The sequence below is a fragment of the Medicago sativa genome, chromosome 4, assembly GCF_051527215.1.
Source record: "Medicago sativa cultivar Bolivia chromosome 4, Bolivia_mono, whole genome shotgun sequence".
In the NCBI taxonomy this organism is placed as follows: Eukaryota; Viridiplantae; Streptophyta; class Magnoliopsida; order Fabales; family Fabaceae; genus Medicago; species Medicago sativa.
The window spans coordinates 70,088,638-70,114,461 of record NC_140752.1 but is presented as its reverse complement, the minus strand read 5'-3'; the positions used below and the strand labels follow the sequence as shown (position 1 = coordinate 70,114,461).

General features: G+C 32.7%; 3 protein-coding genes across 9 annotated transcripts; all 3 read right to left on the bottom strand.

The window, feature by feature from the left end:
• Positions 1-709: 709 nt before the first annotated feature.
• On the bottom strand, positions 710-6,883 carry LOC146931346 (RING/U-box superfamily protein). 4 transcript variants are annotated; one of them, XM_085702835.1, is made up of 7 exons: positions 6,728-6,883; positions 3,929-4,172; positions 3,785-3,898; positions 3,628-3,682; positions 3,079-3,209; positions 1,913-2,135; positions 710-1,038 (listed from the first exon to the last, which is right to left on the bottom strand). In XM_085702835.1, the coding sequence occupies exons 2-6, from the start codon at positions 4,133-4,135 to the stop codon at positions 1,914-1,916; spliced, it is 729 nt and encodes a 242-aa protein (XP_085558961.1). In that variant the 5' UTR covers positions 4,136-4,172; positions 6,728-6,883; the 3' UTR covers positions 710-1,038; position 1,913. The 4 variants fall into 4 exon arrangements, with proteins under 4 accessions (XP_085558961.1, XP_085558962.1, XP_085558959.1 ...); XM_085702836.1 differs by having other exon boundaries at positions 3,079-3,194; XM_085702833.1 differs by having other exon boundaries at positions 3,785-4,172.
• Positions 4,403-6,813, bottom strand: LOC146931347 (uncharacterized). Of its 3 annotated transcripts, none has more exons than XR_015006670.1 (2): positions 4,973-6,813; positions 4,403-4,853 (listed from the first exon to the last, which is right to left on the bottom strand). XR_015006670.1 is itself a non-coding variant. In XM_085702830.1 (2 exons), the coding sequence occupies exons 1-2, from the start codon at positions 5,957-5,959 to the stop codon at positions 4,699-4,701; spliced, it is 765 nt and encodes a 254-aa protein (XP_085558956.1). In that variant the 5' UTR covers positions 5,960-6,813; the 3' UTR covers positions 4,403-4,698. The 3 variants fall into 3 exon arrangements, 2 of the variants coding, with proteins under 2 accessions (XP_085558956.1, XP_085558957.1); XM_085702830.1 differs by having other exon boundaries at positions 5,350-6,813; XM_085702831.1 differs by having other exon boundaries at positions 5,498-6,813.
• Positions 6,884-8,128: 1,245 nt separating the features above from the next.
• Positions 8,129-13,949, bottom strand: TAF15 (TBP-associated factor 15). Of its 2 annotated transcripts, none has more exons than XM_085702828.1 (8): positions 13,806-13,949; positions 12,999-13,167; positions 12,434-12,789; positions 12,138-12,329; positions 11,008-11,091; positions 9,395-9,473; positions 9,194-9,320; positions 8,129-8,564 (listed from the first exon to the last, which is right to left on the bottom strand). In XM_085702828.1, the coding sequence occupies exons 2-8, from the start codon at positions 13,116-13,118 to the stop codon at positions 8,374-8,376; spliced, it is 1,149 nt and encodes a 382-aa protein (XP_085558954.1). In that variant the 5' UTR covers positions 13,119-13,167; positions 13,806-13,949; the 3' UTR covers positions 8,129-8,373. The 2 variants fall into 2 exon arrangements, with proteins under 2 accessions (XP_085558954.1, XP_085558955.1); XM_085702829.1 differs by having other exon boundaries at positions 12,999-13,123.
• Positions 13,950-25,824: the final 11,875 nt, after the last annotated feature.

The window sequence follows — 25,824 nt, the reverse complement described above, 5'->3', positions numbered from 1 at the left end:
AGGATAGAAATTGAGTGACTACTCCTATTTATTTATATTTGAAAAGGGACATTGAATCAAAGAAATTGAACGATGATTCATCGAACAATCATAATTGTCCCTTTAACCCTTTAACCATGGCCCACAAAATGTCGTAGGGTACTTGAGAACTTTGTTAAGGACCAAGGTGTCATTAAAAGGGAAAGCAAATCCTCGACTCCAATCAAATCGAGGCAACCTTTCAGTTGTCCAAATTAAATCCCCCAACCATTCTCACGGATCAATAACAAAACCACAAGTAAAATAGTTGGACCATATAATACTCGTTACTACCACTAAAGCTTTTAGATAGAAATCTTAGAAATCAAAGAACCTCCTTTAGAAGGAGGACGTCTCTCATAACATCAACGAAACCCTCATTTTGGAGAGAAGCGCGCAAGATTTATATACAGAACAACTAAACACTACTTTATGCCACGTTTGTTTTAGTGTTTTCAATAGAAATTTATGTACAAGTTAAAAGAACATGTCAAACAAATTACAATCATTATACTTCTTTTAAAAAAAACGGCACAAGCATTAAAAAAACAATACTAGTATTTGTATTTTTGTTAAAATGTTGTGAGTAAAAACTATCAATTTATTTTCGAATTTTGACCATCGAGTAGCAAACAACGTAGGAAAGTAAGCTGAAAACTAAAGCAGATAGCAATTCATACTGGCAAAATGCTGCATCAAAGGAATCCTACCAACAAACTCGAGGATTTAATATACATACATAAATCCCTGGAATCGATATTAGATCACAACTGGCTTTTCTAGCAGTGTATTATCCACCAAAAAAAAGATAGACGAATGGTTCAGATTTCAGAACATGAAAGCTCAAAAAAAAACTGAGCAAGGAATTGTATCCACCAAAGATCTCCATATATGTGAATGATAAATGATAAATTAAACAAAGATAAATAGCTACTTAAAACAACAAAACCACCCAGTAATCTCTGAAACTACAACTTTCTTCCAATCCCCATAACCATTGGCTCAGCTTGCATTGAAACCCTGTTGTAAGGCAAAAAGGCAACCAAACAACATAAGGAACTACGGATAATTTACAATTACAGTGACAGATTGACGGACAAAAAAATGATGGCCTTCTAATTAAACAATTAGGAAAGAATTGGGTTTATTGCATGAGCCCAATACAGCGAAACAAAAAAGAAAAAGATACATCTACCTAATCGAAGTGTAAAAACAAAGCTGTTAGCCGTACAGACACAGGTATGAGTTATACAGTAGGGTATGACATGATATTTCGTATAGAAATATAAAATACAACAAGTGATAAAATCATAAGATAAACATTGTTTCACTGAGTAAAAATAAAAATCATAATTTCACAAGTCAGTTTGTTTTAGATTCCAGTGAAACATCTTTTTATCAGTGGAAGCTTTTCTAACTTACACTAAAATCTTGCTTGAGGACACCTCAAAAGATAAAAAGGAGAGCTATATGCAAAAACAAGCTAAAGAGAGCTCAAGTTTTTTTTGATTGAAGTAGCAGTTTTTCATTTGGCAGCAAACTATACGCAGACACGAGTATATCATCAATAATATATCATCAATAATATTGACGATATCCACTGATATCTCCAAGCACCTATTCTTTTTACTGTCTCAACATATATCATTTCCTCCCCATACCTCTCTAATTTCTGCACGCACAAGTATTTATGCATTTTTTGTGATATATGCACAGGCACCTATTCTTATATATACCATTTTCTGGAAGTAATAAAAAGAAATTTTCAAATAAAGTTTGAATAAAAAAAAAATCAATGATATAAGTGACGTGTTCACTTTCTAGACCAACTACTAACTTCATCTGTGACAAGATATCAACCAATGTCAATAATCATCGGCGATTTTGGCCATACCTCAAGCAGTTGTTGGCAGAAACACCCTTATAAGCTCTTTCACAGTAATCTTTTTTCTACAGGTGGGACATTTTGCCTGAGCACTTATAGCAGCCTTGATACAAGACTTGCAAAAAATATGACCACACCTTGTTGACATTTCTTCAACCATAGGGCCCATGCATATAGGACAGGTGAAGACAGGTTCCTTTGGAGGCTCAGGTGGCTTTTTGACACTTTCCATCTACAGAAGGGACATCCAAATCAAGTCAAAAATTAGAACTCCAGTAAACCTTCATGGCATTTATATAAGTTTTTGTTTGTTGGAGGAGGTGATTAAATAACAATAGACGATAAAGAAATGTATTATAAAAACTAAAACAAATCACTAAGGATGAAGCAACACTTTTTTTTTTTTACCAAGGATGAGGCAAAACTTATATATTGAAAATAACGTGATTTAAAGCAGTGCAGTACTAAACAGATTTTAAAAAAGCAGGAAAAAAAATTAGTACATCGAAAAAGTATTGGTAACGGCTCTATAAAAGGTAGAGTCATGTTTGATGTAATGAACAGCTCTAACAACACATCATCTGCAAAAGCAAGCAGCGATAGCAAGCGTAACTTGCAAGTAAAAAAATTTCAATTACAAACACCGTAAATCTACTATCTCTGATTTTAAAATATTCATGCCATCCCTCCTTTTACTCAGTGGCAGCCTGTCCCCACAGAAGGAATTTTCCATCCTACAGCTGAAATTGACTAACTCCTCGGGTCCCCAAAAGAACCGCAGAAAAACATAGTCTTGAGAACTAAATATATATAATTGTGCAATAAGTGGTCTAAATTTAGACAATATGTTATAAGGATCTGTTTATTAAACTAAATGCAATTCTAGATCAACTATAACAAATAAACAAAAGGGTACTGTAAACAATTGCCTAAAGATCATTGCTAGAAACAAATCATAAAAAAGTAGTACCAAATTCTATGCCACAACAAATCATAAAGCAGTACCAAATTCTATGCCACAAGGTTGAAAACTAACTATTACTAATTCAACAGCTAACTATTTGTCACACGTTGAAAGTTAATTAGTACAGATCTGACAGCTAATTTATTCAGACAATGAAGGCTGAAAAAGCACTGAACATAAAGCAGCATGACATGTCCCAAAGAAATTTTACCGTAGAGCTGCTGCTGGCGTCCAAATTTATATAAAGATCACAGTTGAAAATTGATCGTTTTGGAGATTCTCGTCTGCGTTTGTTGCGATTATTGTTGCTTAACCTAATCTGCTCTTCTGCAAAAAACATGACTGACAGGCTATATCAGCAAAAAGATACAAACTATTTTATTACACAACAAAAATCATGTGAAGGGATACAACAACTTCAGTACAAGGCATTCTAACCTAATCAGCATAGAAATGGATTGGGGAAAGTTAGGGGAAGCGATACTGAAAAATATAAATGCAAGCACTGGGAAAAACATACTTAATTCCATAGCTAGCAGGAATAGTACACTTCCTAACCCTTACATAACTATAGGGAAACAAAAACAAATAATGGGCTACAAACAAACTTTTAGGATATATGCCACTTGAGTTCTATTATTTCCTTTGATTAACTTGGCTGAGATAAATGTACAGGCTATAAAATTAAAACTATCTGACAATAATTGTCATCTTAAAAAACACGATGTTTGCTTGTGAGAATAAAGGAGTTTCATGTTACCTAAATCCACATCAACTACAGTCCTCCCGCGATTTCTTCGAGAATTGTTTTTGGCCTAAGATGAAAAAGACAAAAAATGAGATCAATTTACAACAAAGAAATCTAGTAACACCCAAAAGACAATAGAAACAAGGAATATAGAAAAAGGGAGACAAACCTCAGCAAAAGCCCTCGGGGAAGATAAAACAACATCATCGTCATCAATTGCTTCCACATCAATCAAAGTAGGTTCAGGTTGTGCAACTAGCTGTAGCTGGTTAGCTTGAACTTCTACTTCCTGTTGCTGGTTAGCTTGAACTTCAACTTCTTGAGGCCCCAACTGAGATGAACGTCTCCCCTGCACACGATTCTCACCAGATGGATTCTCAGCAATCGGATTCTGAGCATTCGAATGCTCGGCAGCCGGATTCTCACCAGCCGGTACTCGGTTAAGGTCAAGATCAATAGCCGCCTTCCTCCGCCGGTTAGTTCTGATACCAACAGGCACCCTGCTTGTCCGAGTGCTCATATTTGAACCAATGCTTCCCTTAATCCAAACTCAAAACCTGAAAAAAACCAAAACATCATCTTAGCCAAGAATATCATAACAAAAACTCAAACTAAAAAAAATCTGAAAAATCAAAACAACATGCCAGCATTTGAATTTGAACGTGTACAAGCACAAGATGATATCATACAATACAACAGAAAATTAAAGTAAAACATCTACTTATATTTCTCATATAATAATAAATCTTCATACCCACTGTTGAGTTTATGAGAATTCGGAGAATTAGAACGAAAAAGAGCCATAAGGCTTTTATTGAGAAAAGATTATCAGAGAAACATTTTGATCAAAAGATATAAAATGTGTACATACCAGTCCATATTTATAGGACTTATTGGACTAACCTATTGTGTAACTAACTTCAAACTCCACTAACTAACTTGTAACTAAATATTCACTAATCCTAATTAACACACTAAATCCTATGAATCTTAACAGCCTCCCTCAAACTCAAAATGGAGAAATTCACCAATTTGAGTTTGGAATACAATGAAAGTACAATTGAAATTTGCATACTACAAGGACTAAGGGAAAAAGGGAGTGTGAACTAGTAAAAACAAATAAGCTGATATGAAATGAAAAGATGCCCAAGGTAGAATCCAGCAGACTGAAGAGGCCCAAGACCAAATGAGAAGTTCAGCAAGCAGCACCTTCCTGAGAAACTGAGGAATGCAGAAGGCTGCGAAAGAACACAGAACGATAACACCAATTCTAAAAACTGCAAATAGCTTCTCAAAACGTGATTATGCAAGCAGGATAAAACTCGTCTGAACCAAAAAGAACTTAGCCAAAACGCACTTTTCCAAAACAGCTTTTCCAAAAAGCACTTTTGCAAAACAGTTTTTCCAGAACAACTTTCTAAAACACGCATCTGTGATTCTCCACAAAAACGAAACGCATGTGAATCCAGGAACAGAAAATAATTCTCCAAAAACGATTTTGCACATAATCAAAGCGTCAAAGAATGATTCTCAAATGCGCCTTCTTCAAACGCGATTCTAAAAGGAAATTCTGCAAACGCGATTTCAACCAAAATAGCTTGTTACAAACGTGCTTTTGAAATGCGTTTTCTTCAAACTTGATTCTGAAAAGGTTCTTCTGTAAATGCAATTCTGAAAAATCAATTCCAAACACGAAAATAGCAAGAAACGTATTCTCAATCAAATTTATCGAACCAGGAACTGTCGCGATGAAGAGAGGTATGGCAACACCGCCGGGATCGAAAATCAATGGAGAATAACCATCACCTCCGGCAAACCAAGGCGGTGCTGAAATTACAATTCTGAAAATGTTAACAAACTTCATGAAAAGATTGGTTAGAACCTTGGAGAAATTATCACCGCGGAATTGATTTGCGATGACGAAACTGAAAACAGCGGAAGCAACTCGAAAACTCTGTGGTTCTTGATCTTCCGTAACAACCTCTGTTGACTTCGTATTGGATTCAAATGCGAAATCGAAAGAATCAGAAGAATCATTTGCAGACACTATTGATGATGCAGAAACAGGAACTTTCCCATACAATACTGATGATGCAGAAACATGATCGTTCAAAACACATGAGATTTCACCAATCTTGATATTACAACCTTCAATTGCTGGTATAACAGATTTGGTTGACATGATCGGAACAATTTCTGAATTAAAACTACCAAAATTGAAAGAAACCGCTTCGGTTGAGAGAACCGTAGAATCTTGCGGTGGTTGCCGAAGTGGCGGTAATGGCGAAAACTTCTTTTCAGCCTTTGATATCTTCCATAGATGACAAACAATGGAGTATGTCATTAGAAACGACAGAGGATCAAAAAGAACGGTAAAAATTTCTTAGTGCTGAAAGGGAGAAGATTTCTCCGATACGGCGGTAGAAGATTTCTCCGATACGGCAGCGGAAAAAGAAGGATATCTCGGAGATCGCAACCGAGGCGATGATACCATGTTGAGTTTATGAGAATTCGGAGAATTAGAACGAAAAAGAGCCATAAGGCTTTTATTGAGAAAAGATTATCAGAGAAACATTTTGATCAAAAGATATAAAATGTGTACATACCAGTCCATATTTATAGGACTTATTGGACTAATCTATTGTGTAACTAACTTCAAACTCCACTAACTAGCTTGTAACTAAATATTCACTAATCCTAATTAACACACTAAATCCTATGAATCTTAACACCCACACAACCTAAAACAGTGATAGAAATTATACTGAAAACTCTAAAAACTATATTTGCAAGTACAAATATAAAACTATATTTTAGCACCAGAAAATTTCTTGTTTTCATAGAAAAAAAAAAGCATTTCCACTATTTTATGCATAAATCTTAAAAAAAAAATAATAACCTAGCAGAATCGCAAACAAAATAAAAAATATAATCGAAGCACAAAAAAATCAAAACTACAGATACAGGTTGAAAATCGAGTGAGAATCCATAAACACAAACTCAACGGAACTAATAATCAGTGTAGAGTCGGTGATTGAATCGATTGTTACCGATTGATGAAAAAGCGAAACCCTAAAATGAGTTACAAAAGCATAAAAGGGGGAAAAAGTACCTGTGGCGAAACCGTTGAGGGGTGTGAAGAAGAAGAAGAGAGATTGTGAGAGCGAAAAGGTTAATATAATAATCTGAACGGAAGATGAAAAGATTGTGTGATACGAAGGAATTATATAGATCTTAATGGGAAAAAAAAATGGAGAAAATGGAAGAACGAAAAAAATATTTGTGTAATAAATTGTGAGGGAGATAGAATATGGGTCGGGTCGGGCCGGGGAAACTGTACGCGGTTCGGTTTCAAACTAAATGATAACCGACCTGGTGGACTTTGTCTCTTGTTTCTTTGCACACGCGTGCTTCCACGTATCTTACTGTCTTTGTTTTGCACGTGTTTTCTATTTTCCATAATTTTTTTATTTACTTGCCTTTTCTTTTCTTTTTTGAAGGAATTTACTTGCCTTTTCTTAAAAAATAACTAAATAATATTTTTATAAAAAGTTAAATTATAATCACTTTTCCTCAAGAATCTCTTTCAGTTGCAATTTTCTTTTTAAATTTTTTAATAGTCATCTTTTTCTGACAAGAATTTTTTAATAGTTTTCAACATTACATATTATGATTTTTTTATGTCAAAAAAGAATATGATTTTTTTATTGAAGGAATATATGTTATGCTATTTGGTTTGTAATAAATTATTTGACAGTGTAAAAATATATAATTACCGTAGGGAAAGAACAATTCCCTACAATATTGCATCCCAACGATGTATCATAACAACTCTATTTGATTGATCTATCGATCCATCTACATATCATTCATCGCCTCTAAATCTGACCCCTAGGGATGCAACCCCAATTGCATGGATCACAAAGCGCCTCCTTACAAAGTTAGCATAGCAAGTTTGTGTTTGTCACCACCGATACCTGTTTGACATCTAATATATTTGTAGTGTTTTATGTTTTTCTTGTTATCTTATTTGCTTGTGTTTTGTTGTTATTTTTAAGTTTGTCTTAAGTTAGTCCATGTGCTTGCTTAAAAGCACGAAAATAACTCATTTTGATGGTATCATATATTGACTAAATTCAACACTCTCCGAGTCTTACAAATGAATTGTCAACATATGGTTTGATGTCATACCAATACGAGCAAATACCAACAAAAATTTTTCTCGTACATGGAAGAGATGAAAGACTGTGAATCTTGCACTACACTTAACCATGGAAGAAATTTATCTGGTAGTTAAGGCTAAAAGAGGTGAATCTTTCACGCACCAAATAGGTAGACTCTCTTTTATGGGCGCCGACTGCAACATTCTAGCTCACCCTGAAGTTAAACATCAAATTATCTTTACAAATACCACACCTGGAAAAGCCAGCATTTTCTTAGCATACCGTTTACCTGTGGTCTTTTGTCAATTCCACCGGGTTACTATTATTTCAGAAAACAAGATACACAAAAATGACGGACAACAAACTAACTAAGTTCAGTCTATTGTGCATGTTCATATTCTCAAATAGAAATTTGTCCATGGAAATACTGTAACAACACAAATATCTTAGGTTATACAAATGGTCCATGCATTCATCGCATTGCAGGATATCAATCCCCAATTTAAGGATTTAATTCAAAGCAATTGAAATCCTTCGCAAAAAAGGTTACACGTAACCATAGTCAAGACATCAGAATGCACTTCTACTGCTATTTTTAATATCGGTGTCTACTTCGGTCCCGTTCTCGTCCATAATCCCTGTCTCGATCTCTTCCCCTGTCCCTCTCTCTATTTCGACTGCTTTGCCTCTCCTCGTTATGCTCTCTGTTTCTCTGCTCTCCATCATAACGGTCCCTTGACTCTCTTCCTCTGTCTCTGCTTTTTTCTGTAGCATCTCTGTCAATCCCTGCCATCGGTATTATAAACAGTAAGTTGGTTAGAGAGCATGTCCAACTGATTCATAATTTCATGTTGATGATCACATATCAGAGTGGCACAATAACTTCTGTAACATTTTGTAAATTGGATATTTACAGGCATAACTTGAACCTAGAATCTCTACATATCCTTACATGAGCAAATTATGGCAACATGGTATATTCTTTTAAAATACTTAAAACCAACAGCCAGTATAATTTAGATTTGTGCAGGACCATCAAACTCGAGTCCGGCAAGCAACTAGCAAATATATAAATACATCACGACATCTAAGAATATGTTTTGAAATAGTATGCAGGATTTGAATAAAAAAAGTTACAATAAACCAGTTGCAAAAAGAATGCCGAAAAGGAACGACTAATAAAAAATAACAAAAAGATAATAGGAGACCATGAAAGTATTTGAAAATGGTAGTCCCGCTATAGCCATAATGATAACTCAAAATTGTAATCTAACAATGTTAGGGAACATGTGGAGAAAGTGTGATAGACAATGGGAAGGGGGATTGTAGAGCTTGACAAGCCTGCAAAGTTGCAGCATTAGCTTGCTTTGTAAATAATTTACAGACAACAGATCATTCTAGAAGTGCAACATTACCTAGATCCTCAACCTCCCAACCAGCACGCCCTGAACCAGGAAGCACTCGTGCAGTTTCAGATTGCTGTGTTTTGGCACGGAATTTCTTCTTAAGGTTTCCAAATTCATCATACAGCTCACCATCATCCTGACAGTAAGAAAAAAATCATAAAACCAGAGCCAATTTATATATAACATGTATTGTCTTAAAATCAATCTTACTTCAGCTTGCCGCCTGCGACGTTTAGTTTCTTCAATTTCCTCTTCATCAAGCTCTTTGTAACCTCCAGCTCGCCCTCCTCTGTTTAATAAGAAAGTAACCCAAGTTAGCAAAGTAATTTCAAAACACAATTTATTAAAAAAATGTGAATGACAGTGCCCGTATGTATGTATTTATGTAAAATGAAGGGAGAGATTACGACCTAGAAATTCCAACATTTCGGATTTGGAGGAAAAAAAATTAAAGTCAATAACTGAAAAAGTATATGGAAACAGGATTTGAAATCAATGAGATAGAGACATGGAAACATGATTTGAAAACAGGAATGAAAGACAAGTATATGGAATGAAAGTTTAGCATGATGCGCACAAAACCTAGCTTAGAGGTGAAAATAGGATAATATATTATACCAGAGTTTATGCACCCCAGGTTCATCATACAAGATAGATGCAATGGGGATGAATACAGGCAGTAAAACCCCAACAATAAATTAGGGTCGATATCATAAAGATGACAATGGCAGAATCAATTAGTAGTTACACGATACATGATATAATTATGAAAGAAACCGTTGCATAAAAAGTTGAAGGAAGCTCCAATGATAGAACAAATGGTAGAGTTTAGTCTTTAGATGATTTAGGTATATTGTGGAGAAGACCTGTTGGAGCATTGATAAAGAGAGTGGAGGATAGTTCAATTCTTAAAGGTAGAGGAAGGCTGATAGAATATAAGAAGATATATTTTAGTATTTCTCTTTGGATTGATTTTTAATCTTAGAGCATATCATAGCATTAGTTTCGATATTACTTATTACTATGATTTGTTTCCTTATTTCTCTATTTATTTAGGATTAGGGGTCTTGTATCCCTATATATAGAGGTTGGTTTTTAGTTCAGTCTTTATTATTATCATCTTTTATCCAAACCACATGACTTCAACAGAAACCAAGACAAAGATAGGCCAAACCATGTCATACATTAAATCTTCTTTTATCCACACATATCAAATATTGAGATTTTTAACAAATGAGAAAATAAACAGATACTCCATTTGAGATCAACATAATGTAATACTTTTAATCCTTAGAGGAACAAAAAGTACAATGCCGCAAAATCACATACATCGGCGTATTGAAAAAGAAAATCATGTTTAGCTCATATATTAAGTGAATATGATGATCATTGTGAGCAGGATTGCATATGAATTTAACACACAATAAGACATAGAAGTGTATCTTTTACTACCATAAACGGGACTCTCCACTTGGCATCAAAATATTTTCTTTTCAATGACGTGTTATATTTTAATTATAATTATAATTGAACAGAGAAGTTCAAAATAGCCACTTGGTCCTATCCTACCGCTGACAATCCACATTGCATATCTAGGATACTGACCCGGCTAACAAAACTGAATTTTGCCAATTAAAAAATAAATAAAAACTAGGGAATTCATTTTCTAATATTTGCTTTACAAATTACAGCATTCACCTTGGTTTTCATTTATTTTTAAAAATGTGTAATAAATTTTCCAACAAAAAAATGTAGTTTCACCTGCATCAGAGGTGTCACTAATAGTATGTACTTGAAGGTATACAAAGAATTAAATACAATACCTTACACCACCCTCGTTGTGCCCAGGCTTGTTTGTATTGCAAATATTGCATTTTAACCGCTTTGCCCAATTGATATTGCCACACCTATGTTAAAAAAGAAGACAAGAAAGATAAATAATTACGATAAAATTTTCGTTGGAAAATAAAAAAAATTGTACAAGCCACGTCATGCAGATCAATTCCAAGTTTAATGTCAGGTATAAGTACGGTTAACAGCCTCGGCCTAATTCTCAGTTAAGCAGAGCAAGACTCATTCAAAATGAATAAAACTAGTGATAATATAACTGACCGTAAGCCCCATATCATATAGCCAACTTGCACTACACTCCCAAGTTCCAACAGTGTACAATCTTAGTCCTAAATTTGCTACAACAACTGGAACCAAATGCAAAATCAACTGCCACAACCCACAAGGACAAAAGAGACAGAGGAAAGAGAAGTTCAGTAGATGAGGACAAGGACCAGAACCCGGGGAGAGGTTAACAACAAAGTCAAAGATTTGCACCTTATTGGCTGTAAATTGTAACAGAATCAGTTGACCTTATGTAAATTGGAAAGGCCACTAGATTTGCACTCAAGCAACCTCTCACATGATGGTTGCTTCCTTTAAAATTCATAGAGAACTAGAATAGTAGATGATGAAATTATAGATTGGGTCGGGAAATTAATACTCAATGCAAAAGGGGACGCAATTTGGCTAGTTTATAAAATTTCCTTAGCAAAGTTAACAAATCTCATGCAGCCAACGTTGCAAAGTGCAAAATCAGGAGGTATCAATTAAAGAAAACAGGTATCATTAACTCTTCTCTGAGCCATGTTCATTCACAAGAGTATGTTGTCTTTGTGTATTATACATATACAAACATATATCTCATTATCATATTCAATTTACTTGTGGCTTAACTGTTCGCCAGCACTACGTCCAACATAATATAACACAACAAGTAATGAGTAACCCAATTGATGAAACTGGGCAACGTGTTTATCAAACTTAATAAGAAATATATACGTGTTAATTGTTATCTCTAAAATAGTGAATTAGAATTGAGAAACAAAATTTAAAATAAAAAAACAAGTATAAATAAATCAGACAACGGAAAGAATGTGGGGATAATGTGACAAAATCGTACATTGGACAAGGCCAGTCATTGGGACCAAATAGCCCTGCAGTTGCACCAGCTGGACGGCCAATACCCCCTGCATCTGGCCCAGAACGTCCCCTGCCACGGCCACCTCCTCCTGCAACGCCAGAAGCACCAGCAGGGCGTGCACTTCCACAGCGATTACACGCACCCCGAAAAGCAAAGTTCACATTCGAGCAACTGCTATGACAAAAAAAATGTGTTATTCTTTCTGCAAAAAACTATGACTGAAACAATGTGTAAAAGAGCAAGAAAGAGCTGCTCACCAATCTCATATCACAGACCTTGTATTCGGACACATCCAATCGCCCTCTTGTTGCCATGGTTTGCTGGAAGCATCAATTTGACCTCTGCCTCTTCCATTAACACCATCGACATCACTTTCAGTTTCCTCTGGTCCGACGTCAGTACCAGCAACAACCGGGTCTGCTATTGCAGTATATGTTAGGTCATCCTTGTTTTTTGACTCCGCTATATAAACTCCAATTGTATTGCCATGAAAATCTTTGTTGTTAAACCACTCAACAGCAGCCACGGCAGCATGTGGATCCTCATATGTCACAGTAGCATCTCCCTTTGGTTCATTCGTCTCTTTGTCATGATATAACCATATTTTAGGTTTCCCTGTACGTTTATCTTTCTGCAAAACATGAATTGTAAGTGAAAAATGAGTGATAGTCTGGAAATAGAACGCATCACAGATAAACAGAACCACATAAATGGGAAACAAAATGCAACAAAAAGCAAATCAATCATTTGATAATCCCAAATAAACCTCACTTTGCAAGGACAGAAAAAAAACCATTCAAGTAATCACATATTATCGTAGGATAGTTGCAGACTCCATACCTTTATAACTCCAATGGTTCCAAAATATTCAGCCAACATATTATCGTCGGTCCCATAAGGCAAGTTGCAGACATAGATAGACCCATTAGAAGGAGCAAATTTTCCAGGAATGCTTGCCATGGAATCTCAATATCATGAAATAAAAAGCCGTTAAAACCAGCACAGAGCTCTGAGAAAACAAATAAATGAACGTCACTTCTTTTAACAGTGTAAAAACTAAACTAAATACAGTATTGTAAAAGAAGCAAGACACTTGACATCGGTATTGTCAATTGCAGATCGCGGAAAATGGTGATTTAATCAAATTCCACTATGCAATAGTAGCTATAGCCCCTCTATAACCGCTATTTGACATTTTGTACCAAATAGCGTGCGAACACTACATAACTGTTTGGATTGACTTATTTGAGCTTATCAATGACATAATCAATTAAGCACTTGCGAGACCATTTGAAAATGCTAACCTAATTGAATAAGCCTATGGATGCAAATCATAAGAAAAACGACACATGGTTATCATCTATATCACTTTTATGAGTTCAAAATTGAATAATGCGGAAGCTGAAAATATCATCACTTTTATGAGTTCAAAATTGAATAATGCGGAAGCTGAAAATATCATAGGTTTGAGTGATAAATTGAAAAAATATATAATTGTTGTATGATAATGCAAATTATGCAATCGAAAAGGAAGAGACAAAGAATGATAAGATTAAATAGCGATTTGAAAGAGAACAAAATTTCTGGAACTCAATTATTATACAGGAAAATGGAAGGAAGAAAAGAAGAGGGGAAAGAAGAGTTAACCAGAATCGAAGAAGCGCGTGACGGAGAGAAGTACGCACGCGCTCTGCTATGTTCTCTTCTTCTCCGATGAATAGATAGATAGATCTGTGATTTATCGCTCCGTCTGCGGTATCCCCCTCCTCGCTAATTTCTTCTTTTCATTTTATTTTTTCGCGTTCCTTTTCATTTTATTTTATCCCTACGGCCATTCTCCTATGTTTTTTTTTTTTTTGGTTACTTTCAGCGCAATTTCTTTTAATTGAGTATTTATTTTACTTAGGTCAAATAAATAATAAATTCAAAATTATGTTTTTTTTATTTCATATGAGAAAAGAGAAAAAGAAAAAAGAAAAAAAAACAACAACTAGTTCATTAAAATGGTGGCATTTAGAATACACAAGTAAGAGTTTTTGTGTACCACACACAAATATGCTTTTCACCATTGATATATTATTAAATAATTCAATGGTCAAGATTGAAGAATGAGCACTTGTGTAATGGGTTTGGGGTTCAATTGTTGGTATTTACAAATATGGTGTCCAACAATAACAGAATTTAATAGATACCTTTATGAACACTGTTAAAAGTAATAATTAATCCGAAAAACAGTTCAAAAATCGTAATCAATCAATCAATCAATAATCAATCAATAATATCAATCAATAATCAATCAATAATATATATATAAAGTAAGGTTTTTTATGTCACGTGTCGCTTCCACGTTTATTCTCAATATTTTTATTTTTTTTCTATATTTTATTTGACATCTTATTTGACATAAAAATCTCAGCAAACGTTTGATCTTATCCACTAAATATTTTATTTAATTTTATATTTAATTCCTAATATTTTGTGTAGCCAAAATATCTCAACAAACTAGATATAATACTTTCAATACTATCCATTAAATCTTCCTTTATTTTTTTCTTTCTTTTTTTTAGGAAAAGAAGTTTCAATTAGTTTTTTTCATTGAGGAAAAAAAGGCTTCGATTTGTTTTTTTGTTAACTATAAATAAAGGAGAATTTTTTAATCACGTAAACACATATTTTGAGCAGAAACTGAAACTCAAACCTTCTTTTGATCTAAGCTTTTTCTTTCTTCAGGTTTGACAAACACCTATTTTATTGTTTCTTTTACTTATGCTTAGATTTTTATTTTTATATATAATATGAGATATATAATATGAGAGAGAACTAACACCTACGGGTGAGTTTACTGATTGTTTTTTTTTCTTTCAGGTCCTTTGAACTATTGTTGCTGGCATCCATTACAAACACCTACGAGTTTCAGGTCCTTGAGCTAACACATATACTATTGTTTCTGTTTCAAGTCCTTGAACTAACACCTATACTATTTTTTTTCCTTTTCGTTTCAACAGTAGCGTTTTAATATTATTAACCACCTATACTATTATCACTTATACTATTTTTTCAGGTTATTTTCGTTTTAATATTATTAATCAGTAGCTTTTTGATTTTAATAATAATAATAATAATATTTCAAGACCTGAAATATTTTTATTTAATTTTATATTTAATTCCTAATATTTTATGTAGCCAAAATGTCTCAACAAACTATATATAATACTTTCAATACTATCCATTAAATATTTCTTTTTTTTAGGAAAAGAAGTTTCAATTAGTTACTATCTCTTTTAGCACCATATTATTCAATTAGTTTTTTTCATTGAGAAAAAAAGGCTTCGGTTTGTTTTTTTAACTATAAATAAAGGAGAATTTTTTAATCACGTAATCACATATTTTGAGCAGAAACTGAAACGCAAACCTTCTTTTGGTCTAAGCTTTTTCTTTCTTCAGGTTTGACAAACACATATACTATTGTTTCTTTTACTTTTACTTATGCATAGATTTTTATTTTTATATATAATATAAAGGGAACTAACACCTACGAGTGAGTTTACTGATTTTTTTTCTAGGTCCTTGAACTATTGTTGTTGGCATCCATTACAAACACCTACGAGTTTCAGGTGCTTGAACTAACACCTATACTATTGTTTCTGTTTCACATCCTTGAACTAACACCTATACTATTTTTTTTTCTCTTTTCGATTCAACAGTAGCGTTTTAATATTATTAATCACCTATACTATTATCACATATGCTATTTTTTCAGGTCCTTTTCGTTTCAATATTATTAATCAGTAGCGTTTTGATTTTAATAATAATATTTCAGGTCCTAAAATATTATTATTTCACTAGTAACGTTTTAATATTATTAATCACCTATACTATCATTTTACGATAACACCTATACTATTATTTCAAGTCCTTATTTCTAAATCAATCAATAGTATATGTATAAAGTAAGATTTGTTATGCCACGTGTCACTTCCACATTCATTCTCAATATTTTTATTATTTTTTCTATTTTTAAAAACCAATATTTTATTTAACATAAATATCTCAACAACATTTTGATCTTATCCACTCAATATTTTCTTTAATTTTTTTTTTGAATTTCTAATATTTTATGTAGCAGAAATATCTCAACAAACTACACATAATACTTTCAACAAAGTTTACATGTATGATCTTATTTTATGATTAAAAGACTTCAATTTGTTTATTTGTTTTTAGGAAAAGAAACTTCAATTAGTTATTACTAATCTTTTAGCACTGTATCATTCAATTAGTTTTTATGTTTGAGGAAAAAAAGGGTTCGATTAGTTTTTATTTTTGATTAAAAAAAAAGGTTTAATTAGTTATTATGTTATCTTTTAGTAGCATATTCTAATGCAAATGTTAATTATAAATAAATAAATTTTTGTTAATCACATATTTACATATTTTGAGCACAAGCAGAAACCCCAAACCTTCTTTTCATTTAACATTTCCTTTTCAGGTTTGCCAAACACCAATTTTATTCCCTTTCAATCGATTTTTTTCTCTCATATGCATGGGTCACGAAACAAACCCATGATCACATGTTTAAAGGGACCCAAAATTCAAGTCTATATTTTATCTGTTACCAATAGAATTTACCATGTCAGTTGAGCCAATATTTTTGAGTATTTCAATTGTGTTACAACTTCTTTCAAATTAGTACGCTATATAATTGATCTATTCTGAAAGTTTATTGTTCATGTCTAGAGAATTGATACATCAGGTTGATTTCATAGCAGAAAAATTGATCACGATGAAATATAGAGAACCAAATTAGTACAATGCAGTGAATTGTGTTAAGAGTTTTTTTTCTTCAAATTAGTAGAGTTTGGTTTGGTGCTATATCATTGATCCCACAAAATAAATTAGCAAAAAAACGTTAAATATAAAATAGAGATTGTCAATTTCATTGGATAATGAAAATGGAACACATGAAGCTATTAGAGGAAGTAGAAGCATACATGAAGTGAAATGGGACTCATCATCAAATCTAAAAGTAAAGTAGACAATGTTGCATTAGAATCTCTATCGATCTTGTGCGTGTTAATGTTATTAGTTTTCCCTTTCGCATGTGCACAGTGTACTTGACTCTTTATTTTATGCCATTTTTTATAGTACTTGAACAAATAGAGTTGCATCATTATTCGTATATAACAAAGTATTTCGAAATCTTGTGCAATATCCATTAATTTGGTCATTTTTCTTTTGGAACAATTTTTTACAAGATACGTTATTCAACAGCTTCTGGTCAAAGTTCATTCCATTCAATTTTATGCCTTCAAAAAAAGTACTTTTTTTAGTAAGTACTTAATTAATATTGTGTTTGGCCTAACTTCTCCTTAAAAATGTAGAGAAGTTTGAAAAAGTCGGGTCAAACGATACCTTAATCTCCCACAACGGTAATGTAGAAGCAACTAAATTTGGGAGAAAAAATTGAAAAATAGTTAAAAATATAAAAATTGGAAAATAATTAAAAGTTATTAAAAATATAAAAATTAGAAAATAATTAAAATAATTGGTTAGGGGCAAAAATGGAAATTCGTAGGCAATTGGTTTTAAAAAAAAACAATATATATATATATAGGGCATTTCAAGTGAGAGGAGTGGTTATTATGAGAGATGAGAGGACTTAATAATAACCATTGAATCTAAACTAATCATGTTACTTCATCAATAGCTATGCAGTCAATTAAAACAAAAAACACAGCTCTTCATCTTTCCTCTGCACACGCTTCTCAATGCAACTTGTACAGAACCCTTTAGCTGGCGATGGCGATGGCAATGCTTACTGCTTTTGTTAGAAGATTTCTATGGCCACCTAAATCATACATACCCCAATTGAATGTTTTTTTTCTATTTTCCATTTTCGTGACCCGTTTGAGGGGTAACCTTGGCGCAACTGGTAAAGTTGTTGTCATGTGACTGTAAGGTCACAGGTTCAAGTCCTGGAAACAACCTCTTGTGTAAAAACAGGGTAAGGCTGCATACAATACACCAAATGGTGGGACCCCTTCCCGGACCCTGCGTATGCGGGAGCTTCAGTGCACCGGGTTGCCCTTGCCATTTTCGTGACCTGTTTCTTATCAGCTTGTGATTATTTGTTAGTCTTCTACAAAATTACTCTAACTAATTGGAATTTCTCTCCCAAAGCTATCATAATATTTCTTTTCTTTGACAAAATCTTATTACGTTTTCTTTCTATTGAACCTAAATTAAGGGAGAGGAAAGAAAGGAACAGAAGAACGTTGAAGAGATCCTTTCTATAGAGAGAAAAATCAAGGAAGAACAATACATAGAAGAAGTAAAAAGAGCAGTCACTTATGGCTTATGCAATAGAAAGAGAACGGGATAAGGGAAATGGAGAAAGCCACACAAGGAGGGTTGTGCTGATTCAGGGCGCACCATAAATATTTAAAGAAAAATTAAATCACAACCGTTAATTAAGATCCAATGGTTATTATTAAGTCCTCTCATCTCTCATAATAACACTCCTCTCATTTGATATGATATATATATATATATATATATATATATATATATATATATATTTTTTTTTTTTAAGTATAATTTTTTTAGGCATCTAGATCTTTTTTGAAGAAAAGACATCTACATTTTTACTTTTAATTAAAATCAAAATTTTATAAAAATAATCATACGCATTATGCAACGCCAAAAAAAATTATACGCAGTAGCGTAACATAAAAACAGACACACATAAAGTATTACTCTAAACGCTAATGTGTGTGTGTGTGTGTGTGTGTGTGTGTGTGTGAGGTTGAAGAAAGAAAATAAAAATATTTGGTATCATTAAATGACAGCGTGAATAAAAATATTTGTGAGGTTGTGATGATTAAACGATATTGAAATTAAATATATAAGTGATAAAAAGATAATAAAATTCCTTTGAAAAGAAGGTAATAAAATTAAATGGGACCTCCTTAAATAAAATTAAATGGAACGTTTCAAAAAAAAAATTAAATGAAAGAAAAAAAATATTGAAATATAATATTAACAAATAAAAGAAAAGGTTCCCAACGTGAATTGAAGAGAGATACTTGTGAAATAAATTATCGAGAAGTAGTTTTCTGAAGTAACATTCAACAACTTTTGGCCAAAGCTCATTCCATTCAATTTTATGCATTAAAAAAAGTACTTTTTTTAGTAAGTACTTAATTGATATTGTATTTGGCCTAACTTCTCCTTAAAAATGTAGAGAAATTGAAAGAAAAAAACCCGGGTCAAACAGTATCTTACTCGCCCACAACGGCAGTGTAGAAGCAACTGGATTTGGGAGAAAAAATTGAAAAATAGTTAAAAAATTTTAAAAATATATAAAATTGGAAAATAGTTAAAATAAATTGGTGAGGTAGCACTCAACCAAGCAACACTAAAAAAATTATATGCATTAGCGTAACAAAAAAACAGATAGACGGACATAAAATATTACTCTAAACGTTAATGTGTGTGTATATGTTCGCGAGGTTTAAGAAAGGAAATAAAAATATATGCGATCATTAAATGACAGCGTGAATAAAAATACTTGTGAGGTTGTGATGATTAAACGATATTGAAATTAAATATATAAGTGATAAAAAGATAATAAAATTTCTTTGAAAAAAAGATAAAATTAAATGGAACCTCCTTAAAAAATTAAATGGAAGAGTTAAAAAAAATAAAGTTAAATGGAAGAAAAAACATATTGAAATATAATATTAAAAAATAAAAAAAAGGTTCCCAGCGTGAGTTGAAAAGAGATGCTTGTGAAATAAATTGTCGAGAAGTAGTTTTTTAAAGTAACATTCAACAGCTTCTGTCATCCCAAAATGTTTAGCATAGAACACATTCACATTTTACCAGCATATATCAACACACAACACATTCACATCCCAGGATGCTGAAACAATAAATCTTCTAAGGTCAATTAGTTTTAAACTGTAAGTGTTCAATTTTTTCTGTGAATGGATCATTTCATTTGCTGAATTTCTAATATTTATCCCTAGGGAGATTGTCTAAGTTCTATAACAAGTTTGGCTAATCTGAAAAAAAATAATGGAACAATTATAAGTTGATAGCAATGAATTTAAAGAAATCAATTTGAACTTAAATGAAGAAACTGAAAACAAATCATGCAAAATCAATTTGTCAAGAATATGTGTAGCAATACCACAACTTAAAATATGAAGTGTGTCTTTGGTTGGTAAAGTGACAAACATATAGGGCAGAGATATTAAAAATTTGGTAAAATGATGCATTGAAAAATAAATAGAATTGGTTGTTGCAACAATTAGGACCAAGAAAGGAGACTGTGCTGATAAAATCAACAAATAGGACTAAATTTATTCCAGTGATTTACATTCTGGTCTGTTTAAGGCATTGTTTATGTTTTAATCAATACTAATACTCATGCACAAGAAGCTAAGAACATAAAATGAAGAGGGAAGAAGGATCGACTCTCCTTCCAGCACCACATCTACCATGTTTTCCTATGAACTTACTTCTGTCATAACATTACCTTATTCAGTAATGATGGTAAAGTCGCAAAGAGCTAGCTGAATCTTTGACAACCAAAACCAAGAGATTGTGGAATCAATTTCTAATCCTCGATGTGAAATTGAAGTTGAATCATCTCCTACTCACAATAGTGGCAGAAACTCGATTGTGGGAGACACATATTGTACTAATAATTAAGCTAAGAAAGGATATATAAAACATTCTAAGCTAAGAAAGGATATTTTTAGATATCGGTAGTTGTCCGGTCGTACCCAAACAGTTAGATTCCAGAGGAAAATGCACCTAAGATCAAATATTTCGAGCCAGCTTCCGTGGAAAATTACAATTTTGCAGATTTGACCCAATTTTCCTGCATGAAACATGTCAAAATTCATCCAAAAACAGTCCCCAAACAGCCCAAACCAGTTTAATCATCATTACCTACAAAACTATTCGGATTGAGCAGCATTTTCGTTCGCCAGCCTTCGATATCCAAAAGATAGAATTCCGTGTTCATGAGATCTGAATCGTGCAACATGTTAACGAACCCGTCGGCGTAAACGCTCAGGGTTCAAAAAACTCATTACCACTAAAACTGTTCAGAAACAAAAAGAGAGAGCATGGATAACAAAGCAGAAATTTACGGGTCAAATTGAAAGTGGCTATGCCACTATTGTGGGTTTTAATAGAGAAAAAGGCCATGAAATATCAAAGGGATTAGAATGATAGATTAGTTTTCATTAGTAATAAAAATTTAGATGGATAACTCTTATAGCCATATCAATCACAAGCTTTATGGAGCAGTTGCATGTCTGCTAAACAAATTCTGGTTAATTGTTATAACATGTTATATTTTCAGTCCAACCCAATACTCTGCCAGTTGTAGTATAGCAATCTATGAATCAGAATTTAACAACACTTGCTTTCATACAAAACTGAATCCAAATATTTAAAATATCTAAAACAAAATTGAAGCAAAATCAATCCAAAACTACAAACACAACACTCATTTGTACAAATTTCCACATATCTAATTTCTATCCACCTTTTACTGCATGATTTATGTTGCGGTGTTCAAATTTCTGCACGAGACGGCGAGGCAGAAAGTAGAGGTTGCATGTTGAGTGGCATTAACCTCAAATTTACGTATCTTGTAATCAACATGCAACCTCTACGCACAAATTTCTCCCTGCATTATTGTTAATATGATTCCATGCTATACCAAGAGAACGTTATATTTGTTACTCTGCCTCAACTTCATTTAAAATTGGAACAACCGTAAAAATAAAAAATTTCCCTCAGAAGAAAAACCGTAAACATAAAAATAAAAATTAGAAGTATATCCATTTCCCAGAATGATGAAATGTTTTTTTTATTTTTTTTACAAGCAAACGTTTTTAATTTTGTTCAAGATAATAAATATTCATTTAATACAAGTTTAATATCTATCGTTTTTTTTTAAATACCTATCATATTACTCTTCTTTTTCTTTAAATTATCTATATCATATTATTCTTATTTTAAAGAAATATGAGACCAGAAAAGTCTTTTGGATCAATACAAATTTATTAACTTGTCAACTAAATTAAATAAAATTACAAGAAAATTACGAAATTAATAAAAAAGAACCTCTAAAAAAAAGAAATTATTTAAAAAAAGATTGAAGCTCCATTTCACACACATGTTGTTGTTTTTGTTTGTCTTGCGATGGTTTTCTACCCTCAAAAAAAGATTGACCCGTCACGGCGCTCGACCGACAACCGAATGAACGTTGGCCGTTTGACTTCTGAAGACGTCATTTGAGATTGGCCATGCGTTTCGACGTCGCAAGATGAGATCTCTTCAGAGAACATGATGACGTGGCAGATCTGGATGTAACTTTGTCTTCAAAAAAAATTAAAAGGTTCCATTTTTGTGGTTGTGGTGGTGTTGGTTGGTTGTGGTTGGAGGATTGATGATGAATGTTGTGTTGCGTGTTGATGTTTATGGAAAAAAATTAGATGAGAAAGATGAAAGGGGTGGCTGTTGGTGGTTGAAGGAAGGGATGAACAAATAAAAATAAAAATCAAGTAGCAGCATAATATAATGAACAAGTAATGAACTCCATTTTTGGTAAAGCTAACAGAACTCTATGACTCCAGACATTTCTTCAGTTTTTTCGATTTCAGTCTCTTTCTCTGTGTGTTGGACTGCTGGTGTGAGATGTTAGGAGTAACCATGTAATTTAAAAATGGTTATGGGTTCAAAAAAGAAAGAAAGAAAGGTTATGGGTCAAATGCTAATTGTATACTTACCGTTGCAACTGGCTAGCGTAGGTAGCAATTGCTTTTTGTATGGTACACAAAAACTTTCAGTTGTGTACCCTAAACGTCACCCATTAAAATGGGTTACTCTCCAAGGCTTACATCTCCTATATATAACGAAGGTTTAAGGCAAAAGTTTGAACATATAAAACATCATTAAATATGTGAAATTTTCACTACAACATAAACTCTTCACAAATAACAAACTCTAACCCTCTCATTGTATCATTAGATCATAATTTTTTGAGTTTGTTTATTAGAAGCTGAAACATGAGTTGAAAAACATTTTTGATCCAAAAATCATCTCATCATACAAAATGTAATCTAGTTCTCAAGTCTATTCGTTACATTAATTTGAGAAAGAATTGTTCCAACTTTTCTTGTGTTGTCTTTATCATTAATGAATTGATAAAAAAAAAAACAATTGTAAAAGTCTGCTAATGTTGATAATACAAGGTGTAAGAGTCTGATCTTGTGTGATCAAGAAAATATAGTGCTACTCGTAAGGTTCTGGTAGCTGAATACTATAGTGAAAATTTTACACGAAGTGTGGGGATTGGAAGTAGCCCCGACTTTAGTGAACCAGGATAAATCTTTTGTGTTATTCTCTTTTTTCTTTCTCTTGTTATTTGTGTTACACTACACACACACACACTATCACGATTATAATACTTTTATTATTCTATCCGGAACATTTTAGTCTTATTTAAAACACAGCCAAGTTAATTCAGAGTACTATGGTCCTTAATCAATATATTGTTTTACCATTTTATTTAATATTAATCATATAACTGCTTCCAGAACACTCTGGTCATAAAACAATTGTTTAATAATAAACTCACATTTAAATCAACATATAATATTATCTGATCAACAATTTGTTCGATTGTTTGCAAAGTAGTATCATTAATGGCTAAGTCAATTGTTTGCATTTTGGTTAGTTTAAGGTTAGAGGATAGTTACTACAATTTGTTCGACAACGATTGTGAGGAAGATTTCAATCAATTGATGGAATAATTAACTGAACCATTGACACCTTTACTCCCTGATTGTAGCGAAAGTGAAAGAGACGTGGTACACATGAACCTCAAACCAGAGGCAACACGTCACAATTTGACTGCACTACAACAACTCATTTCAAGGGGGAGATGCTCAATACCCCCCCCCCCCCCCCCCCCCCCCCCAATTTCCATAGTTCATTATGGATGAATTTATGCATTCAACACCAGAGATTTGAACTAAACCGTTACCACAAAAGAAAGAAATCAAAGTAAGATTTATGCGCAAACATCAACAAGGACAAAGATCGTTTGGACAAAAGCTACAACATATGACCATGAGGAATCCACCATAAAAAACCCACCCAAAAAGTTGAGGTCCAAGGACAAGCTAATCAGAGGTCGAAGGAATTTACACAAGATCTTTAATAAGTTTTTTCAATTGAGTATTTTTTGTGTATTCATCTTTTTATTTATTTTATTTTTTTATATTTTTTTTTATGTATTAGAGAAACACACATGAACTCATTTCAAGTACGTTTGCAAAAGGTCAATTCAAGTATATTTATCTAAACTCAATTCAAGTCAAGTATGTCTACATAAACTCAGTTCACGTGCTACATGTAAATCACGAGTTTTTAGATCTTACTAGTTACAAACCCGTGCTTCGCACGGGGTGGATTGCTTTTTTTCGAAAAATATGTGTTGGCAAACACATATTTGTTAATACGCTTAAAAGTAAACTGATTCGAAATTTAGATATTACATGCATATAAATATAAAAAACCATGATCCATAACATATCGAATCCTAGATAGGTCTACCATAAACGAAACCAAAACAGAAGTTATACAACATAGATTCTAAAGTAGTTGTGTTTGATGGATTACAAAGTTAAATTTCCAAAATGGCCCCATCATCTTCAATTCCAAAAGTAACCACTACCTTTTGTTGAATAACGTGTTTTTTGAAAAAAAAATTGCTCTAAAGGAGAAATGATCAAATTACAGAAAATAGCTACATCTTTCTAAGAAATTACTGCCCTTTATAAATGTGGAAATCAAGCAAGTTAGAATATTGTGTTTCTGAAATTCCTTATTATTTGTTTGAATAAGTTATAATTTAGAAAATTTGTTTATTAGTAAAACCGATTAGTAGTTGCGCTCAGGCTTCGACTCTTTTTAATAATGTTGATGCAATTTATCTAAGAACATAGATGTAAATGTTGCTGATTCATAATTCTAAGTTACACATTTATAAACTAAAAAGGATTACTGCATTGATAAAAAAAATGACCAAGTTAAGGGAAATAATAATCACACAAAAAATTTCACATCAACTCAACCACTGTTCTTAATGTTCCTAAATGTGAATTCAAGAACATCTCCATCGACAAATACATTACCAATACAAAATTTTCTCCAGCATTGTGTCAACTCAATTCCTCCCCTACATGACCTTTGTTGCTTATTCATGTCAATTCCCCTCCATTTTCTTCTTAAACCTTCAATTTAATCATACCTTAAAGGTTAAAATAATTTCTTGCCATAACTTAACATTGAAAGTGCATATTAACCTCTTGGAATAATTTAAAAGGATCGACATAAACATAGAAGATTAAAGATAAATTTATAACTTTAAACTAATTTTAAAAAAAAAATTACTAAGTTTGACTAAGATCTTACAAAAAAAAATTCCTTAGATGCCTAGAACTTGAAAATATCTACTTTCTTACTTTTATTCAGATTCAATACTACACATAGGGGCTATACTCGGAAAATAAACTAAAATAAATGTGTCTAGTAATTTGTAACATGACTTATATTTAGAGACACTTTTTTTCTT

Excerpts from the sequence above, each read along its gene's own strand:
- LOC146931346 (XM_085702833.1), bottom strand. The coding sequence starts at position 4,135 with ATGAGCACTCGGACAAGCAGGGTGCCTGTTGGTATCAGAACTAACCGG. Across the intron at positions 3,683-3,784 it reads CCCCGAGGGCTTTTGCTGAG|GCCAAAAACAATTCTCGAAG; the intron begins GTTTGTCTCCCT and ends TTTTCATCTTAG. Across the intron at positions 3,210-3,627 it reads TGTAGTTGATGTGGATTTAG|TCATGTTTTTTGCAGAAGAG; the intron begins GTAACATGAAAC and ends ATAGCCTGTCAG.
- LOC146931347 (XM_085702830.1), bottom strand. The coding sequence starts at position 5,959 with ATGACATACTCCATTGTTTGTCATCTATGGAAGATATCAAAGGCTGAA. Across the intron at positions 4,854-5,349 it reads CTTCATCGCGACAGTTCCTG|CCTTCTGCATTCCTCAGTTT; the intron begins GTTCGATAAATT and ends GTTCTTTCGCAG.
- TAF15 (XM_085702828.1), bottom strand. The coding sequence starts at position 13,118 with ATGGCAAGCATTCCTGGAAAATTTGCTCCTTCTAATGGGTCTATCTAT. Across the intron at positions 9,474-11,007 it reads CACAACGAGGGTGGTGTAAG|AGGAGGGCGAGCTGGAGGTT; the intron begins GTATTGTATTTA and ends CTTATTAAACAG. Across the intron at positions 9,321-9,394 it reads GTCGCAGGCGGCAAGCTGAA|GATGATGGTGAGCTGTATGA; the intron begins GTAAGATTGATT and ends TCTTACTGTCAG.